The sequence below is a fragment of the Haplochromis burtoni genome, unplaced genomic scaffold (assembly GCF_018398535.1).
Source record: "Haplochromis burtoni strain Fernald_Lab_line unplaced genomic scaffold, NCSU_Asbu1 Contig_176, whole genome shotgun sequence".
Lineage (NCBI taxonomy): Eukaryota > Metazoa > Chordata > Actinopteri > Cichliformes > Cichlidae > Haplochromis > Haplochromis burtoni.
The window spans coordinates 1025690-1047470 of record NW_024582537.1 but is presented as its reverse complement, the minus strand read 5'-3'; the positions used below and the strand labels follow the sequence as shown (position 1 = coordinate 1047470).

The following is a 21781-nucleotide window of genomic DNA, read 5'->3' as shown; positions in this document are numbered from 1 at the left end:
CTTCCCCGGGTTGAATGACACTGCACATCTGGCGCAGGAAACGTACGCTGTCCGCGCTGTAGTAGCCACATGTGGTTCAGATGCCTAAAATCTGGCGTTAAAATAATTTTAAAAAAAAACAAAACAAAAAACGGTAAAAATGACAAGATGCACACAAACATGGGGTCAGCAGTGGTACCTTTATTTGATGATAAAATTCCAATTAATTCACGGGTACTAAACTTAAGTAAAGCTCATCAAAGTCCGAGGCAACCCGACTCCTTTTAGACGCCCAAGTGTTTCAGATTTTACATCTACAAAAATTATTTTCAAGGAGGATTTACAGTTTGTACATTTAATCATTACACCTGGAGAAGCCCTGTAACATTCCTTCTGCAGCAGCTGATTGATGTCTATACAAAAATGTAGAGCAGCTTCCGCTACTGTGGTCCTTCTAAATGTGCAATTTTGTAAATATATATTTTTTTATATTATTTTTTACAATCCTGATTATACAACTATGAAATTAGGAAAAAAGACAGGCACTTTTTACTTCCACAACATCCTCAGTGCCTATAAATAGAAAACAAAATAACACCACCCATTTTTACACATATATATATATATATATATATATCTATATAATAGTACTGTACTTAAACATAAGAGCAGTCTCAAGCTTCCGATCAACCACAGTCAGCAGTTATAGCCATAATTACAACGCTTATTGCATATCACAGTCTAGCCGTCTGGAAAAGACAAGATTTCTGCAGAAATGTCTTTATGGTTTTAACAGATGTACTGAACCACATAAATCTCTATGCAGGCTGCTGCTGCCAGAGTGTTTCAGGCGAGTCCTGGATAAGAAACAGCTCACTGCATTGTTGAAAAGAAAAATAAAAGTATTCAACAAATAAAAAGTTGTCCTGTGAAGGACGTGTTTCCTCTTGCTAACAGAGGTGATGACTAGATTCAGCCCACTTGTATTGTACTGCGCAGACGGAGCTGAAAAAGGTCACTTGTGTTCAGATGTGGTGCGATAAATAAAAATCATAATGTAACTCAGATGACCAGATCTTTGAAAATTCTCACTCTGAATGACTCAAAACTTTAAAATGCTCCGATCCTGCATCGTTTTTGAAAGTAGAGTCTCATCATTGATCACTTATCAATAATTCTGAGTGGGAAACACTTTCACTGGTGTGTAAAGGGAGAGTCTGTTGCATAGAACAGTAATTGCAAGTGAAACAGAATCTAAAAAAACCAAAGAACTTCCGTTTTAATCATCTCCCCGAAATAGTGACATTAAGCCTTTGTGAACGCTCTGCTCATTTATTTTTGCAGAAAGTAAAGAAAGCAGCAAAAAGAAGCAGATCTGCTCCAAAATCTCAGTCTTTGTAGTGTAAAACTTGTGTTGGCTAAATTAAGACATCTGTGTTGCACTCCTCACAGGGCCGATCACTGCTTTAACAAGTCTTTGAGCACGGCTCCACCGCTGGCCTCAGCTGAGACCGGCACAGGAGTGAAGGTGGGCAGGGTGTCAGAGATGGGCTTCATCAGCAGGTGGCCTCCTGGGCCCCCAGAGCCGGAACCAGCCAGCAGAGGCACCGCTGCAGAGCGAGGGGCCAGGAACGGATTGGAATCACCGGCTCGCTTCAGGGAAACTGGAGCCCCTGAGAAGAAAGAGGCTTAAATTTAAATAAAGCTGGATGCATGAAAGGAAATAAGAAGCAAGTGTTTTTCTTTTAAGTGGGCCATTTACCTGCAGCCATGCTGGAAGTGCCGCTGCTGGTTCTTCCCGCGGGTGGGGCGCTCAGAGGCTTGATGTCATGAACCGGAAGCTTTGGTGCAGGCAGAGAAGGAGTCGACTCCATCTCCAGAAATTTCACAAACATCTCTGAGAAGGACTGCAACAACAAGGAACATGAGAGTGAGTGAATGAGATATTTTACTGGGCCAAATGGGGAAATTCTTCCTGAAAACCAAAGTAAAGAGCTAGCATCACAGTAGCATCCTGGTAAAAAATAAGATGAAATTTTCAAAAAAAACTTGTTTTCTTATTCTTTAAATGTGGATTCTTCACAAGCACTAATATTAAAAAAGCATTTATTTTGCTAAAAAGCAGTTTTGTGTTGTAAAGGGTTTTATTTATAATTGTTGCTATCATCTCAGCCTTTTGCACATTTCTATATCATTCTGTTCTGTCTAGTTTTGCACTGTCTTTTTTTTTTTTTGCAATTTTTGCACATTGCACTTCATGTAGTCCCGTGTTGATTGTGTGTTACATGTCATATGTGGCACCATGGTCGTGGAGGAACGTTGTCTCGTTTGTGTACTCTACCACTGCACGTTCTATACATTTTGAGGACATTTTAGAAGTTAAGACCTTGGATCAAGTCTGCGGACTGTTTTCTGTTTAAAATAACAACTAAAAAGTCTTGTTAAAAAAAAATAAAAAAATAAAAAAATAGTAGGACTGGGGTTTGTGGGTTCATGTGTGGTCTTCTGCCAGAATCATGACTTTTAGTTATTTATTGATTTTGTTTGAGACTAATTGTAATTGTGGCTATTAAGTACAGAACACTTGTCAGTATTTCTCTGTAATGAATCCTGTGTCAGTGCTACACTGCATGGTGATGAAAGACACTTTAAGGAACTGTTGGGCTGGGTTCTATTCTTCAGGGCAAAATATATACAGTGAGAACTGTGAATCATGTCTTACAGAGTTGAGCCCTTGGCCACTGGTGGGTCTCTGTGGAGTGTTTGGGACACTTTGTGCTCCTCTGCCTCCCAACCAGTTCGATACCCATCCAGTAACACCGTGGCCCCTGTCCTCCTCCATCATCTGCAGGTAGGAGAAGTGCAGATAAATATTTGGGATATTTAGAAGAAATACACCGATTTGCTATGATCAAATACACAAAATAGACTTAATTCTTATTTAAACAAGCACAAGGATGAACAGTGCTGGCAAAGAAAAGGTGACACTGATGATTCAGGCTACTTTTTGGGATTTTCTTTTGTCACAAAGTTTTTTTTCCCCTTTCAGCGCTTGCCAAAACTTTCTGGAAAGTTACCCCCTGTCACTCACTCCAAGTCCACAGTTTGTAGAAGAAGCTTTACTCACTGTCACACAGTCCTACCTAATCAGAATCATCAGTTCTCTGGCAGGATTTAACTGGACAGAACCCATATAGACTTTATGGATGACAGCATAAGACTTAAAAAGGGGACAAGAAAGGGGGTTAGCTTCTCTACAGAGACAGATTCTGAAAACTTGCCTAGTTTTGTGGGACACTTGGCTCCCATAAACACGAGTTGAGTGGAAAATTTAAATAGCATTAACAGGAAATGAAGAAGGGATGAGGAAAAAAAAAAAAAGCAGAATGATTTCCAACACAATAAAATGGCTTTTCTGAGGAGTTTTAATCGCATTGCCCCTCACTCTGTATCTGTTTTCTTTTAGGAGGGTTGGATAATATACTTGGAGTACTCTGGCGGGAGCCCTGTGGGAATCGCGCCAGAGTACTTCAAGATCTGGACAAGAAAATGTTTTTTTTTCCAGGGCTGAGCTCCGAGAGGATTTTCAGGGACTGCTGGAGTCAAAAGAAACTGTTGGACAACTTTGTAGTTGACTGAACGATATCTGAAGGACATCATTACCCAATTCATCCTGTCAAAAATGTAAAAAAGGCCTGTTGACAGAGTGTCAGTGTGACCTGTGACAGAGAACGCAAATAACGGAATCAGCCACTGAACTAAACTAATATTGATCAGCCCGACATAAATGTAACATTTTGTGAAGCTGACATAAGTAAATGTTTTTGCCAAGTGTGCCAATGCAGCGTTAATGGTGCAACATTTAAAAATACTACACAGGTGCAATTTTGCTGCAATTAATATTTGACTCATTTTAAACTGAACTTGCTGGAGTTTCTTCTACAGAAAAAGGTGTCGCTGGAGAATCTTTTTAAAATACTGATGGAAGAGGGAGCACAGAAGGCTCTTTTTTTTTTTCCCCCCCCTACGGCTTCTGCAGAAATTCTCCTTTTATTTTTCCTACTGCTACATTCGTCTCCCTCTGTAAGTGCTGTCTGGGAGTACCATCATCCCACGTGGAAGGAGATGCTCACAAACTCGAGCCTGCAGGACTTTGCATATGTAACTTTCCTGTTATCATTATTTCATCAATTGTGACAAGATCCCCGACAGCACTGCCTGAAACGCAGCCCCAAACCATGACAGAGCCTCCACTGTGTTTCACAGATGGCTGTGGACACTCACTGTTGTTCCGCTCTTCTGACCTTCTCTGTACTTATTGTTGATGACTGAGCCAAAAAAAAAAAAATCTAATTTCATCACTCCATAAGACCCGTTGTTACTGATTTTCAGTCCAATTCTTGTGTAATTTGGCAAACCTCATCCTTTTCTCCCCCTTTCCCTTCCTTAAAAAATGAATTCTTGACATTCACATTTCCACTGAGACTGTGGTGGCGGGTGTGGTTTTGGCTCGGCTGCAGGAGAAGATGTGGAGAGGAAGGTTCAGAGGTTCAGTGTTAAGGAAAAGCTGAGTGGCACAGCTGTCGCCGATCTTTTAATCAACCTAATCTATTTATGCAGTAGCATGTTAGGCATGGACACTCATGGAAGTATCAACAGCAGCTAGCTGATGAGTATATGAATGCACATAAGAGTGAAACACACCTCGCTGGAGTATAAAGTGTAAATATAATAATAATAGTGAAAAGATGAGTTCATGTGTGAGTGTTTGGGAACCCACAGTAGACAAGAGGCCAATCTGATGAGGCTTCAGTGAACAGTAGACGGATCAACAAAAGAGCCATGTGTCATGTGTCATGCCTTGCTCGATTTCTTTTCCCATTTCTTAAAGACATGACTTTCAAATACTGCTAGTAACAAAATGTCTAAAGACACTGCTTTGTTGAATTGCCTGTAATGTGTAGACAAAACTAGTTCATCCCTTGAATTAGGTGCCTTATAATGCTATAATGGTTCATAGGTCAGTGTGAAGTGGCTAAACAAACATATACACACAAATACATTCCTCTGAAAATGTTCAGATACAAGGACTGAAAATGATTGAAGAAAAAAAAAAAAAAAAAGGCAGCTGATGTCCAAAGAAAAACTTTGAAAGGCCTTTAGATTACTAGAGAATTATTGCCCAAGAGCATTTTAAAATAATTACAAACTGACTCCTTGGAAGGAAAATATGAAATGATGAAGGGTGGGTCGAGAATTTTGCACGTATAAATCTTTAAACACTTAATTAATTTGGCAAATAACCAATATTCAAGACCTTTTAGTGATTACTGCAGGAAAGACGTTAAAGAGTGAGTTTTATTTTTAATTTTAATTAAACAGACTTTCATTTTTGGGTTTTCTACTAATTCAGAGTTTTAAGAGAAGAAAACCAGCTGCTACCAGACAGACGCTGTCGCATTGGTGTCTTTTCTTTATCAACAATGCTTACTAACCTTTTAGGTAATTGGACTTTTTGCAAAAAAAAAAAAAAAATCAATGAAACAAAATGATTATTGTCAGTCCAGAAATCTCTCACCTTTTCAACATCTTCTCGGTTTAGACCCAAGACACTTCCCATGAGCTTCAGCACATCGGCACGCTTGGTTTTGGGTGTGTGGAAGTATCCTAAGAACAAGTTATGCATCAGGACCCTGCAGAAAGAACAACATGGGCAACAATGCTGACTGATGATGTAATTCAAGGTTTAAAAAAAAAAAAAAAACAACAAAAAAAACCCCAAAGATGTGGCTATGATCCATTTTTATGCAGCTGCATGAACAATACCTTAAATTCAAAATGCATCAATCTTCATCAAAGCTTATTTATATTACTAAACACTATACTGGCTCGAAGGGTACATTTCTTTTCCATAATTGCTGCAATCCTTTAAGACCACGTATCTCTAAAATAATCCAGTTTCCGTGAACTTAGTACAATTTGGAGGGATTTATGTTGCTAAAGATGGAAAGTATTTTTTTCAAGCTAGAAAAAAAAAAAAAGGATTCAATCACTTCAGTTTAACAGAAAAGGTTTAGTTTGATTCACCTGGTTTTCCCTAAATGGGAACAAACTGCTTCAATCATAAGCTTGATCTTCTCAATTTCACAATTAAAAAAAATGAGAACTTGAAAGTGGGAAATCTACCTGAGGATTTTATAATAATCCATTAAAAACAATGGAAAAAATGTGATCATAATCTAAATAAACTGGAACTAATATTTAACAGAAATGCACTTGAAACTTACTTGTCTATTTTACCCTCTGTGCTGTTCAAAAGGTTCATGAGTTTCCTCTGTGCCTCTTCCAGCATCTCCTGCCTCACATCGACTGCAGCATGGACACAAACAGAGCGACAACTTTAACAGTAATGTTCAGGCCTCTATTGCACATGGGCCACTTTGTGCCTCTTGTGTTTCAACATCTGCAGTGAAACCACAGTGACACAAGTTACAGACTCCTCTAAGCCTTCTTGATTAAAAATATAACAACGACTGCACAAATACAACATTTTTCTCTCCCGTTTATCAACAGATGTAACAACAAATGGCAAATGACAAGCAATAAATTGTACTATTTTGTAGGAAATTAGGATAACACAACAACAACAAAAAATAAAAATGTGTATATTTTCTGGCTAAGGTGGAAAATACAGTGCAAAAAAATGTTTGGCAAAGTCTTAAATGAGTCAGAAAAACTTTCAACAAGCTGTTGGTGTTGCAAAAAGATCTGGATTTACAAAGATTTCAGGCTCTTTTCTGAATCTTAGATATGTTAATCTGTGGTTCAAATGACAGAGCAATGCTCCACAGACATACCAAAGCTCGACTGTTCAGTGCGTTCTCAAAGTTAATCAACTATTTTTAGACACAATGTAAATTTTCATATAGGTGACTGATTTGTAAAGAAAATATAGCGCCTCGTATCAGGTCTGGACAAAGTCTGAACAGCCAGAGAGCAGTAAGGAAAAAAACAACAGTCTGAGAATTTGCTGTGATGTAATGGTCATATCTGATAGGAATGAAATCTGCTGCAGAGTGTGAAACAACGAATGGCTTCTCACTTCAGAGAATTACAGTTTCACTCATTTGGTCCTTTTCTTGGCCTATGCAAGGGAGGTAAGTGTTTCTTCAAAGGCTGGCAGGTAGATGCCTTCCACACGATATTTACAAAGTGCTGTGATCTTTAAACCGACAGCCGTTTTACTGCAACCTCACATTTTTCAGTAAAACTGGAAAGCTGTGCTTTATACAGTCTGATAAAGACACCATTAACAACATTTATAGTTGAGATTTTAAAAAAAAATAAAAAAATAAAGACATGTTTAAGCCAGTAGGTGAAAGTGCTTGGCTGAAGCTCACCTTGTTTTTTCAGCTCCTCAATTTGTTCCTCCTTCAGATCGAGCTGATCCGTGAGACGAGATGCTGAATCTAGAGCAACGTTGGCTTCATCCAGGTTTATCTGACAGAGAAAGTTACAGCGTTACATAACGTTTGTCTTACTGATTTTTATTAAAGTGTGACATCCACCGTCTTCAAAAGATTATATGAAATTCTGATATCTAGCAACTTAAAAAAAGAAGAAAAAAAAAATAGCGCTACTGATGCTAATCACAGATATGATTCTCTGACAGGTGATTGGTTGCTGGTTTACCTGGAGAGCAGAAGCTTGGTCCTCCAGTTTCAGAGCTTTTCTTTTCCACTCCTCTTTCTCCTTCTTGTGCTTCTCAAGTTCTGCCGAGTACATGGCTTTCTCTTCTGTCGGAGAAATGCAGATAAAAGTATTACTAAAAGTAATCAAAAAAGGCATTGCCGGGTACACCAACTGTAAAGTGCTATGAGGAAAACACAGTTTTAAATATTCCAGGATAACAGACACACTTATCCTGCTCGAGTCTGGTCTAAACAGCAAAGATCTCTTTGAAGCCCTCAAACTTGCCTTGTTGGAATTGCTCTAGCACCATCTGCAGGTTGGAGAGTGATACTGCATACTGGTTGACTTGTTCCTGAGAGGTTCTGAGTTGGACCAGCGCATCGTCTCTCTGCTTCACCACCCCAATTAACTGCTCCTGCAGAGACTCTACCTGCATGCTGGCCTGTTGGCTGGAAGAGAGAGGACGGGTAAGTAGAAACACAAAAAGAATGACACAAATAATTTTAAAACATTTTCATGCAAAATTATTTTAAGGTAAACAGCAATGTTGGATCCAAGTGAAAGTAACACAGTTTTATAATCAGTAAATAATTAGCTGTCAACTAGTGGTACAAACAACATTTTAGTTTGACAAAAAAATATTTGATCCTACCAGGTTTAAACATGTTATGTAAAAAGGTCAAGGGTGAGGAAAGCCTACTGTAGATGTGTTATTTCTATGCATTTCTGCTTCCTTGTCAATGAGAACAAAGTGCAATATACATAAAGAAAATACCTGAACTAATTACAGTAAATAACGAAGAGTTCCTGGTGATTTTATCAGTCTTTAATCAAACATTTTAAAACACACATTAGTTTTATGCTAACCTGGCACTCTCCACAGCACTTGAGGATGTCGTCAGTCTCTCATCCAGCAGAGCCACCTTCCTGCGCAGCTCTGTCTCTCTGTCCTCTGCAGCGAGGGCTTCTCTCGTGTATGAATCTTCAATCTCCAACAGGTGATTACGCAACCGCTCTAGCTCCAAGTTTAGGCGGTGCTCTTTGTCTCTCACATGTTGGAGCTGTAAACAATCAAACAAACAAAAACAAAAAAGATAGCTTCAGCAGAGTGCCATTTAACTTGAAGTAGCCATGTGTTATTATCAACAGACTAAGTATTTACTTGACTATACAGTTATAGGGTATATATACACAATGGTTGAGCGACATGATGAAGCAGAGATTCTATACTGCAATAGTCTGAGTATTTAATGAATGAAAACAGAGCATGTATAATGATGCCTGATAATTAAACTTGGTAACCTGGAGGGTTCCATATGAAGTTACAATACCACAAGTAAAATTAAGGGCCATGGGTGAATATCGTTCTTTTACCTCAGACTGTAATGCCGCAGTCTCCATTTGCTTCTGCTTGAGTGCCATCATCACCTGATCCCTCTCCTGCTGAAATGCCACAGCTTTGTCCTGCATGGACTTCACTTCGTTCAGGAGCTGATTCAGCTCACCAGATTTACCCTACAAGAGAGCAATAAACAGTAAATCATAAACAAATTTTGAAAGAATAAATGACAAAGTTTCCTGTCTAAAATGACGCTGATGGATACATTTCATTACTAAAATGTGTCAGTATAAATTCAACTACCAAAAAAAAAAAGTTACTGACCTGCTCTTTGTCTTTGAGCAGTTTCTCCACAGTGGCAGCCTTCTCGCTCATCGCACTCAGTTCAAACTCCTTCTCTCGTAGCAGGAGGGAAACCTGCATGTTAGTTTCCTGCAGAGCTCTAAACTCTGACTCTTTCTCTCGAGAGCGTGCAGCAACCAGCTCATTCTCTTCCTTTAGCTTCTTCACGTCCATCTCAAGAATGAGCGCACGCTCTTTGAGGTTGGTCACCGCCTGCTTCAGAACCTCGTTGTCATTCTCACGGTTACGCAGTGCTTCACTTACTTGAGCTAGTTGGTCTCCTTTGCTTTTGATGAGCAAGTCTTTCTCCCTCACAGACCTCTGCAAGGCCTCCAGTCTCTCTCTGACCTGTCGAGCCTCCTCTGCCTGACTTCGCTGCTCGCTTTCTGAGGCAGACGCGGAGTTGGAGAGTCTGTGGTTGTTTTCTTGAAGAGTCCTGATCGTGTTTTCTTTCTCAGTCAACTGTGCTTTTAGTTGAACAACTTCTTGCTGCATCTTCTCATCTTTTACAGCAGAATCTGGCTGATGGCTTGGAGCATCAGTACTGAGAGAAGAGCCACTACACTGAGTGGCTGCGACTTCAGGTGTCTGTGTGACGCTGTCCAGTTTACCTAACAGGACATCCTTTGTGCTGCTGAGCTGGGTAATAGTTTGTTGAACCTGTGCGAGCTCCAGACTCAGACTTCCCAATCTCCTTTCCTTCTGCTCGTAATTCTGGACCAGTCGAGCGTAGTCCACTGAGAGCTTTGAGCTACAGTCACTGTCGGCAGAAACCTGACTCTGCAGTTTGATCAGCTCCTCGTGCAGCTGAGCCGACTCGTGCTGCATGTTCTTGACTGTTGTGATGACCTGCTGCTTCCACTCCTCCATCTTCTTCACCTGCTGCTTCAGTGTGTCCCGCTCCTGCAGTAGCTCCTCAAACTGGTTGCTGCTGACCCCTCCAGAGCCAGCACCGGGCTCTCCTCCTGAGGACTGCAGTACGGTCACCAGCGTTTGGCACTTCTGGGTCAAGGCATCGATCTCTATGTCCTTCTCCCTAATAATTCGAGACAGATTCTGGATGGTCTCCTTGAACATCTCCTGGCTTCCCGAGGGATCGCTCATGTTAGAGAGGCGCTGATTTTCCTGCTGAAGCTTCAACAGGGCTGCTTCCTTTCCTGCCATGATATCCATGAGGCGGTGATAGTCGGACCGAAGCTGGCTGTTCTCTCTGGTCTTCTCGTTAAGCACGGCAATCACTTGCTCTCTCTCCACAGCGTATGCCTGTAGCTGCTGCTGTAAGAACATGACATCCTGGCTGTGTCCGCCTCCCATGGAAACTCTGGCATGAAGTGCCTGAATTTCCAGGTCCTTCTGCATGATCATCTGTGAGAGTTTTCCCACTTCATCACGAGAAACCACCAGCTGATCCAGCTGCCTGGTCAGTGAGAGGTTCTTCTCATTAAGCTGGGTGATCTCAGTCTCTTTCTCCTTGATGCCCCTCACCAGTCTTTCTATATCTACCTTAGACAGGTCGTGTTTCTCATTGCCATTCTCCTGATTTAGGGTCTGAGTCTTTTCCTCCTGCAAGATGACCTCTCCCTGCACAGACGGAGAGTTGGCTCTGCTCTGACTCTCACTAAGCTGCTCTACATTTTGCTGGAGGCGGGTTATCTCTTCGTCTCTGGCCTGGATGAGTCTGTCATAGTTTAGCGTTGTCTGCTGATGGTGAGCACGGGCCTGTTCAATCTCGCTCTGCTGAGCCTGCAGAGACTGTTGTGAGAGAAGTAGAGAAGCTTGCTGTTCCTCAGTGGTTCTCCTCAGAGTCTGGACCTCCTCTTCCAGGGCATTACGGGAGGATTTGAGTTGGGTGATCTCCGTCTCCAGCTCTGTGATGATGTCCAGAGTCCTGGGCTCAGCCAGAGGTTGAGGTCTGCTCTGTTGATCCCTGAGGCGGTCAATCTCCTCTTTCAGATGGCTGTTCTCCTCCTTCATACCTCCCAGCTGCTTATCCTTTTCATCTAGCGACTGTTTGAGCGTTTCAACTTCCTTGGTGAAAACTGAAACCTTATTATCCAGCTCTGTCTGTAAATCTGCAGCATTTTGTTTTAAAGTGTCCATAAAAACATCTTTCTCTTGCAGCAAATCCGTCAGCTGCTGCTGCCCTGCAACTGTGATCGATAGCATCTCATTGGTGTCTCTGTGGTCAGCTGCCACCTGCTCCACATCTCTTTTCAGCTGAGCAATCTCCATGTCTTTCTCCTGGTTTAGTTTGATGGCACGTTCATGCTCAGTCTGCAAAGCAGAGGCGTCCATAGATCGAGCTCGAGTTAACTCCTCGATGGTCTGCTGGTACTGTTTTACCTGTTCTTTTAGTTTGTTCTCAGCCTGCGTCAATTCACCTTCGAGCTGGTATTTCTCCAGTTTTAAAGCTTCAATACGAGTATCCTTCTCCCTCACAACCCTGTTCAGAACACCCTGGCTTTCCTTCAGCTGCTTGGTTAGTTCTTCCACTTTACCCGAGGTCTGCTCATTGTCTGCCTTGAACCTCCTGTTCTCCACCTTCAACTCATAGTCTTCAGACATCACCTTCTTGTGGGAGCGCCTCATCTCATCCAATTCTCTCCTGAGGTCTGACAACTCTCTCTCCTTCTCTGCTAGCGCCTCATTAGAACCCTGTGCCTCACTTGCTCTCTCCCCTCCTTCATAAAGTTTTGCTTTAGCAGCAGATAACAGCTCCTCTTTCTCCTGCAGGGTCTTCTTTAGCTCGGTGACCTCTCTGCGTGCATCCCGGCTCTGCTCCTGTGAGTGTCCCAGTTTGTCTTTTAGCTCTTTCACTGTCCGTTCCAACTGTTGTTTTCCCATATGCAGCTCGTTAAGGGTAAAAGCACTCTGGCTCATTTTCTCTTTTTGGGTCTCCAGCTCTTGCTCAAGTGCCCTTTTCTGGTCACTGGATGTGTTGAGCTCTGCAGTCATTCTTTTCAGCTCTGTCTCAGCCTCTTTCAGCTGTCCAGAGAGCTGCTCTTTCACTGAGATCATATGCTAAAGTAGAAAAGCAAAAGTGTTAATGTTGTCTCTACTGTTGGGCTTTGTTGTGTCAAGTTGGACTGTATTTTAGTTTTTGTTTTGTTTTTTCAGGGTAAACCATACAGACTTCATATAACTGCTGAGGAAAAGGCTGAGTTGTTTATTGTGCGTTTTTCTAATCAAGTAAAAAAAATTTAAAAGTCCAAAATGTGTCAAGAAATGACAATCTGAGATGCTAAAATGTGACACTTGATATCAAACATCTCAAAATAAGTTGCTGAAATACAAATAAACAAAGAGATAAAGCACCAAAGTCATGCAGACCTGTGTAGCTTCCTGGTTTTGTTGGTCTAGTTCCTCCAGTTCAGACATCAGCGTGTCCCGCTCCTCCTCAGTAGCTCTCAGGATCTTTTCTCTCCTCCCCAGTTCTGCCTTCAAATCATCCAATGACTCCAAATCAGACTCTGCTTCATTTCTGCTGACTAGTTGTTCTTCTGCCACTTTAAGTCTTTCTTGCAGATTAAGCTGTGGACAGAAAATCTGAAACTTACTTACAGAGGCTGAGTACCTTCCGCAACCCATTATTAGCAGGAACCAATCAACAAAACCACCTTTTGGTTTTCTTTGGTGACACTGTGTTGTCTAACTGAATACTGTTTTTCTTCTTACCACTAACTGACACAATTACACAGAAAAAATTCTAATAAATTAATGCGACAAGTTCACGGGTGACTAAAATAATATTTATGTACAATATAAACAAACCTTTTCTTGTTCTAAGTCTTCCTTTTCTTGTCTCAGTGCTCCAATAATGGTGTTCAGTTCTAAGATGTCTGCATGCTCGACTTCTTCCTTTGGTTCTGCCTAAAGTTAAAATAAGTCATTAAATTAATTGGAGAAGCCTATGAAGGTGACTCCAGCCATTAAAAGCAAAAACTGCACACCATTTAAATGTATCTGTTGTCCCCATTTAGGTCTTCGTCTTGTGCAACTCTTTTGAAGGTCGCCTTTCTTTGGTGTCACATTTGACATGCACTAGATCTCCCCTTTCTTTTTTAAAGGAATGGTACACAACCTCCTTAAATTTGGCAAGCCTGATCCTGTTTGCACTCCTGACCTGATGTGTTGATTTTGTGCTTAGACAATGCAAGCTTTCCACTTGAGACTGCTGTTTGATCTGAGTCACAGCTGGAAACGCAAATCTTATCATCTGTGATGATCTTCAACAAGAAAGCTGAATCAATGTGACTGAAGTCCATCACAAAGTGTTCAGGATTGAAAATCCAGTGTAAACAAAAAGCAGCATAAGCACATGAAACAGTGCAGCACATCACTAGATGACAAGATTAAAAGAGAGGTAGCCAAACTTGCACACAGATACAGTTTTTGCTTTTATAGCCAGAGTCACTCAGTTTATGCAAACATGTGCACATTGCTGATCTTCATGCTTACCTCCAGGTTTTTCAGTCTCTCTATTTCCTTTTCTGCAGCTAGAAAGTGGACATTTTAGTTAATATACAGATAAGCAATGGCTTACAATGTGACGCCTATGACAATTTTCTGCATCTACATGTTCCTATAATAAAAAATAGAATTAGCAATAGCTGCAACATCAATAAAGAATGTTAATTAAGCAGATAAAACACCCATATGAATAAGCCATAATTTAACACAATGAATACCTTCCAAGCTATTTCTTAACATTTGGATCTCATGGTCTAGCTGGGCTTTTTGCAAAGCCTTCCCCTCCTGCTCTTGTACTCGTGTCTGGAGCTCGGCCACGGAAGCCTGCAGCCGCGTGTAGTTCTGCAGGAGCCCGGTATTCTCTTGCTGAGCATCATCCTTCTCAAGCTGTAGTGAGGCTTGTATCTTCTGTGCCTCCTCCAAATTGGCAGACAGTTCGGCCAGCTGCTTCTCACGCTGCTCCGCTGCTTCTTGCAGGGACTGTATGGTTTGATGGAGTTCATGCAGCTTGGAAGTGTCTGACACAGAGGTGGGCTGACCGCCACCTGGAGAAAATTATTAAGAGGACCAATTTAATTTGACACCAGAGTTGTGCGACTGAGATACAACTATTTTACATCATATGTGCCTTGCTCTAACACACTGTAAGAATTTAGGTCATAGCAGATCATTGTTGCAATAAACTCTCAAAACTCTAATGGCCCAAGCTTCCCACAGTTATTCCAAAAATGAGCTGACCACTCTGAATCTGTTCCTCCAGCTCCTCTATCCTCTCCTCGTACTCTGCCAGCTCCTGCCTGTGTCGCCGGGTGACATCTGCCAGCTTCTGTCGCTGGGCATCTTGCAGAGCTGCAAGTTCATGCTGGTGTTCATCCACCTCACGACTCATCTCATCTCGAAGCTCCTGAAATGAAAATCCCACAGCAGCAAAGTTAGAAAAATGCAATATCCATTTATACAAACAATAACAGACCATAACATTTACCTTAATAGTCCTTTGAAGCTTGAGAATCTCACTGTGGTTGTCATTACCAGCTCCTGTTGCTGTTGATGCCTGTTACAAAAAACAAACAAACAAAAAAAAGTGTGTTCATGTGGTTATTTTAAAAAAAATATTCAAAAGGTAAAACAAAACCATCTGTTCCATAGTCATTTAATTCTTCTGTAGTCTTACCTGAGACATTCGTCGCCAGTGTGCTACCTCCGACTCCAGACGCATGACTTCTGTCGACAGCCTGTTGATCTCTTGCTGCGACCAGATCACGTCGCTGAGGTCCATTTCTTCACCATGGAAGCCATGGTGAGATCCTGGGTGACGTGACAGGAAAGAGGAAGCAGAAGAGGAGGTAGTGGACGATGATGTAGTGGTTACGGGCAACATCGCAGGGCCAGCTGAAGCAGACTGGGCTGATTGCTGCAGCTTCTGGACTTCTTCTTGAAGCCCACTCTGCCGAGCTTTCAGGTGACTGATCTCCACCTGAAGGGACAAAAATGACAAGACTTTCCCTAAAAGACTTCCAAATGAAACTGGGTTTGTCTTAGTCTAACAAAGCACAAATGCCAAGTTTGATTTATGCTAGACATACATGTTTATTTAGAGCTAAAATTCCTTTCATAAGTAGCTTTCCATTGCAGGTAAATTCCCAGTGTTATTGCCACACCTGCAAACAAGGTTCACATGTTGGTGCATACAAAGCTTTTAATAAATCTAAAACTGAAATAATGTGTCTTAACTACTTTTCAATCTTTTCTCACTTAAAGCCAACACTGTTAAATTCATATGTACATACATCTTTCTGCTGCAGGAGGGTCCTGTATTCTGCAGACTGACGCTTGATTTGGATCTCCGCTGCCTCTAGCTTCTCCTCAAGCTCTGCATGAAGCTTTCGCAATCTCTCATGCTGCAACAAAGACATATCAAGGAATAAAGACTGAAATACAGAAACATTCAGAAAATTAGAATGCATTTACAACTTTTACAGGGATCACAGTCAACTACAAGGCAGACATATTGGATCTCAGAGACACTAAAATACTGCATTTTCGCCAAAACTAAACCAACAATATTAACCCATTTCTGTCTATTTAAAACTTTTGTCTACTTTTTTCAGTCGCACTGAGCTCCAAGCTTATTTAATCCTTCCAGAGACTTAAATCTGTTTGTGACCATAAAAAGCACATCACAGAGTACATGGCCTTATGCTTTTATAGGGTTAAATACTGGCCACAAAACAGATGGGAACAGCTGTAGCTTTGAGCAACTGTTACTCAAAAAGGAAGATCTAATGTAGCACATTTGCCCAGGGCTATATTTAGCCACAGATTACAATGCATTTGGAAGAGTAGTGAAAGCAGCAGGATAGTGTGTGAGGGACTCAAAGTCAACTATAGCTTGAGTCATGGTAAGACAGAAGCATACAAACAATGTTTTTCACTAATGTGTTTTTAATAGTTTTGTGGGAGCTCAATGTCACAGAGGAAAAGCAATATGAAGCCTAGAGAGAGTGCATGCTACTAGGTCAAATTCACTGTTGGCTTATTTATCTTAATTGGCAGGAAGACAAAATACAGAATGCTGCTACTTTTATTCATTAAGGAAGGACCTATTGCCATCTTTAAAACATAGTTCGATAGTACTGATAAAGTTCAACTATGATTATGGAAGTTTGATGACTTGGGGTATGAGCAAAACAGACAAACCAAACAACAAACCCACAGTTAATAATATTAGTTTCACATTTCCTGCTATGAAAGTGGCCAGAAAGGTTTAAAGTATTGCAGAGTAAAAAGACTAACCTCAGATTTCTGAGCACCAAAAGCAGACTCGACTTCAGCCAACTTGGAATTGGAAACCTGCAGTTCTGTGGCAGCATCTGTAGTTGCATGTGGGGGGAAAACATTTTTAAAAAGTAGCAGTTCCAAAATTATTCATGACTCAATGTAAAAATCACGCAGCACATGATTTAAATCTGTTGCATCATTTTAATGATACAACTACAATAAACACAGTAAAAACACACTTGTGCATTACTTTTCTTTGTATTGAGAGGGGCTTTTCTGCTTTATCCATCATGGTATATGTAGCACATTTAAGTGATTCTAACTGGAGCCTAACCTTGCTCACATGATAAACAAACACACTTGGCTGAGCAGGCTGAACATTCCTCGCCATCTTGTCTGAGTTATGTGATCTAACAGCTGAAGGAATCTCAGCCAACACATAACATTCACACCAAGCCTCAGTTAAAGATCCAGCAATAAAAGTTTACTTAAAAGTCCCTCCTGCAGTGATAACAATTCACACTTCTTGTTTCTGTCTGGAGCTGTGAGTTGGATATCTGTGGCCAAAGTTCTCTTTCTGTCAGTGTTTTATCATTCATCACTGTTTGTTTTAGTAAGATGACACTTCAGGGTTTAAGTGGGTAAGGTTGATGGGGCTCTTCTAATCCAATCTCTACAATAACTGCATTTTAGTACTATGCCCAAAATTGGCGAATCAGCAATCAGTATTTTCATATTATGCAGTAGTGTAAAAAAATAAATTAAAAAAAATCAGACTCTTTGCTCCCTTTTTCATATCTAGCGACTGATGAGTTCAAAACAACACTGACAGGAAAATTGTTAAACACCGACTACAGTTTAAGTCTTGGTGTAAACAACAAAGCAATTTAGTGAAGTGATGAGTTCAAAAACTAGATATGAACACCCAAATATGAGCAATTCCGGAAATCAAACAACGCCTCTCTATCAGTGTTGACGATATGCTGCTAAACCTCAGCTGACAATGAAAAACAGGGCCCATGTTTGCTTAAGTTTGCACCTAAATGAACTCAGAGTTGGAGCTTTTACTTCGCAGATAGCCTCAGAGGTGAATAGAGTCGCATATTTGGTAACATGCATTTGTAAAAAAATTAATAAATAAAAAAATTCCAGTTGATAAAATCAAAGGCTGATGGGGAATTGATGTGTTTCAACATACAAGAATGTGTCTACATGGAATATAAATAACCAGTGGTAAAGCTGAATAATCCAGTAGTGTAACAGGAAAATAACATAATGCATAAGAGGGAAAAATCCACTTTAGGATTCTAAAACAAAGAGCTGAATCTACTTTACAGTTAGTTCTTGAATACTGAAGATAATCTGACCATGTTCTGATAGCAGATTATGCTGCACAATAGCCATCAGTCTAATCAGGCAACAGTCAGTTTGAAACGAGACACCTTTGTAACTGCACCACACCAAAATCACTGGTACAGACTTTTGTGTTACAACAAGTAAACTGCTGTGTTTCTCCGACCCATGTGTCCATATTCAGCTGCTCTCACCTGGAATTTATCTGTCGGTTTACAACTGAATTATTATTTTTAAATTCAGATATTACTGACTTTAATGTACCATTGAGAAAATTTTGAGTGTAATAAACACAAAAGGAAAATTTTATTTTTTCAGGAACTAGGAGTTCTTTCAGTCAACACATGTCTGTCAGAAGCTCAACCTTAAATATAGTGCTGTGGTGTTATGGAAATGCAAGTATGCAAGTATGCTCTAAAACCTACACTGTAAGTCACAGCGGCTGTTTCAGCCCTTCAACAATTTGGAAACTTTTGGAACTTTTAGTTCACTGCTAATGGATATAAAACTCAAACACTGTTATCATACTAGCTGTCCCACTCATTCAGTGCCAAACAGAGGAGCTCCTTTTAAGATCAAAAAAGTTGTTTAACTTTTATAGACTAATAGCACATAACTATAATTATATACAGCACAGCATGGATTGTTTGGTTGTTTGTTTTTTTTTGGGGGGGGGGGGGTTGAATTGCATTGTATATCGTGCTTGATACTGAATTCAAATTTTTCAGAACTCTTTCAGAAAACTTTCAGAACTTTTAATAAACCAATTTGTTTATATTTTATCCTGCATTTTGAATCAATCACCATTTTGAAAGGTATGCATCCCCGTTTAATACATAGCTAGGTATTTCACTGTCTATATCATGTGGTGCTGTAGAGCACTAATGTTATTATTTATTGGAAATGGCCTATATCTCATTTGAGATTAATTCCAAGCACCTAACAAAGTAAACTACATTTACACACTGATTTGACAATTTATAGCAAAACTAAGCTGAAAATGACAGACTTTAACACAACAGCGCTACTGTAATCGTGATGTCAGTTAAGTTTAAATCTTTATACAAAGAAGATGATTCAACTTCAAGTTGAAGTTTGTGATGGTGTTAGAGTGAGCTGTGCGGCAGTGCAAGTCGTTTCTGATCCTGATATAAATGTTTGTATAAGCACGGTGCAGTACTGTATTATTTTCTCAATTTCTTTCAACAAAAGTGAGTTGTGTCTGTTATCCGTTGTGTCATATCCAAAATGCTCAGTGAAAGTATAATTCAGAGCTGAGAAGCCACCAAAAAGTTCAGATTTTCTTTGTGATGAATATGTCTATTTCGGCAAGTATTATCTTGTGTGGGTCAGGCAAAACAAGCAATTTATGCATTTCTGCTCTTTCTGTCACATCTGAAAATTAGAAAATGCACTGCAATATAACCAGTTACTTCAAGTCAAAACTTTTTGAGGGATTACTTTTGGACGTTTATGAGCTTTAGCAGCAGTTTATTAGAGTGAGGTTATAGGACATATACCAAAACTGAAAATCATGTCCCTACACGTGTAGAAAAAGCCTCACTCAGGTGTGCTCTAAAGGTGATGTGGACATCGCACGGATCAAACCAGGAACACAAACAAACTTACCTCCTACTTCTTCTACACCCTCCAGCAGCATGTCTTTGGTAAAGTTCGATATCTGCCCGGTGAAAGATGACAGACTCCCGCTAACCTGGCCCAGAGACTGGCCAAGGCCGGAGCCGATTCCCCCCAACCACGATGACATCTTCGGAGGAGACAAAAACCAAACAAAAACAAAGCAGGGCCGAGGAGAACAGGGGAGCTAGCCTAGCGTAGACTCGAAAGATAATACAGCTAGCTCGCTCATCAAGCTCAGCTGGAGACTCTCAGCCACGGGGGACCCGTAAATTCTAAAATCCAATTTCTTTCCTGCGTGACAAAGTCGCTTTCCAAACCGACAGAAGCTCATTTAGCAAGCCCACAACCCGGCTAATGACAGCTGGTCGTCCACACGAAGTAGTTCCTGAAGACCGGCGGACATAATATCGAAGTCTGACAGCTAATACCTGAGATGACGACTTTATGTTGGAGTCTGTGTCGTCTGCGGTCAGCCTGAGAGGAATATTCAGCGTTTTTTTTGGCAAGTCTAAACACCACAGCGACCCAAAAGTGCCACCTCGACTGCAGCCATTATCGACTCGACCGTAGCGAAGGGTGTCAAGTTTGACGTGGACACCGCACACGACAGCGGTGCATTGTGGGATACTGGAGGACCAACACACTGAAGGTGCGTTCAAGTCCCGAAGAACACCAAGCGTTGCAGTTCCATTTAAATAGTTTATTATAAATGGTGTAAATTCCACAAAATACACTATACTACTACCAGTGTTGGGCAAGTTACTTTGAAAAAGTAATTAATTATAGTAACTAGTTACTTCTTCAAAAAAGTAACTGAGTTAGTAACTGAGTTACAAGTTTCTAAAAGTAATTAATTACTTGAAAAGTAACTATTGCGTTACTTTAAGAAAATGTTTAATTGGCCATTTTTAACTACTTTTGATGTTTCCTCTACATTTCACCTTTAAAAACTATTTACTTTGCCTTGTTTGGTATCATCCTTTTCAGCACAACCTCACGTGTCTGGATTTACAGTTATGTTTTCATTTTGACATACTGTATTAACACAATTGATCTAAAATCAGATAAAAAACATTTAACATTGATTGAATAATATTTCATAACTTTAAATGTAAATATAAATTGTAAATTTTAAAATCATATACACAAGTTTTGCAAAACAAACAAATTTATTTGCAGCCATTTACCTTTTACCCTTTTTTTTAACCATTTCAAACTATTTACATAACAATCAGGTGTTCTGCATTCAATAAGATGCCACACAAATTATTTGTGCCACTCCAAATATTTCTGTCCACTATAAAGGAGAACATCACAGCCTGATACCTGCAGGTCTGACAGCAGCAGGTGTATCACTCCTGTTTCTACCTGGAGACAGCAGTCACCTCATTGTTCTAACACACAACACAAAACTATCCACAACACTACATACTAACTACACAAGACAACACATTAACTACACACTATAAACAAGCTAAACGTCACAAATCTCTCTTCCTAAATAACCAAATGTCGTATTGCCATATCATTTTTGATTGGTCGCGCGCAGCTGCTTAAAGGTGTAGCCCCAGATTACTTACAGCTACTTCCGTACAACTGATGCGGTAAGATGCGGTAAGCTGAGCACAGCTTCAACCGTCTGTTTGTTGAAAAATAGTAACGCGACCGCACCGAATTTTCTTGTTAGTAACGGTAACGGCGTTGTAACGATAGAAATAGTAATTAGTTAGATTACTCATTACTGAAAAAAGTAACGCCGTTAGTAACGTCGTTACTTGTAACGCCGTTATTCCCATCACTGACTACTACTATATCTTCTTTTCATAAAATGGAAAATATTAAGATAGTTGATTAATTATTGTCAAATAAGCAATAAGTTAGTTTATTACAGTGCTTATATCTTCCACTCAGTATTTTGAGAAAGAGCTTTATCGAAATGCATGCAAACATATCGAAAAACAATTTATAAGGGATAAGCAGAGCTTGAAACTCAGTATTTGGTCTGATCACCTTTATTCTTCAAAACAGCCTGAAGTGTCTTAGGCAAGCTTTATTATAATTTCTTCAGACAGTCTTCAGTTCTCCAGACTTCTTGAAGGACAGTCAAAACCCTTTTTTGGATGTGGACAGCCTTTTGCTCCATTCTGTTTAAAGATGATCCCACACTGCTTCAATAAAGTTGAT

At 40.3% G+C, this 21781-nt stretch overlaps 1 protein-coding gene across 1 annotated transcript; it reads right to left on the bottom strand.

Moving 5' to 3' along the window:
• Positions 1-83: 83 nt before the first annotated feature.
• trip11 (thyroid hormone receptor interactor 11) lies at positions 84-20250 on the bottom strand. The gene is made up of 21 exons (XM_005934026.3): positions 19586-20250; positions 16619-16695; positions 15613-15723; positions 14997-15299; positions 14808-14876; positions 14561-14726; positions 14041-14367; positions 13811-13848; positions 13124-13222; positions 12683-12883; positions 9335-12373; positions 9046-9186; positions 8539-8732; positions 7957-8120; positions 7672-7775; positions 7380-7479; positions 6267-6348; positions 5558-5672; positions 2702-2824; positions 1742-1886; positions 84-1652 (listed from the first exon to the last, which is right to left on the bottom strand). Exons 1-21 carry the CDS (start codon positions 19722-19724, stop codon positions 1438-1440), a joined length of 5952 nt encoding a protein of 1983 aa, XP_005934088.1. The 5' UTR covers positions 19725-20250; the 3' UTR covers positions 84-1437.
• Between the last annotated feature and the right edge of the window lie 1531 nt (positions 20251-21781).

Excerpts from the sequence above, each read along its gene's own strand:
- trip11 (XM_005934026.3), bottom strand. The coding sequence starts at position 19,724 with ATGTCATCGTGGTTGGGGGGAATCGGCTCCGGCCTTGGCCAGTCTCTG. Across the intron at positions 14,727-14,807 it reads AGCTTCAAAGGACTATTAAG|GAGCTTCGAGATGAGATGAG; the intron begins GTAAATGTTATG and ends TTTTCATTTCAG. Across the intron at positions 14,368-14,560 it reads GGAGGAACAGATTCAGAGTG|GTGGCGGTCAGCCCACCTCT; the intron begins GTCAGCTCATTT and ends AATTTTCTCCAG.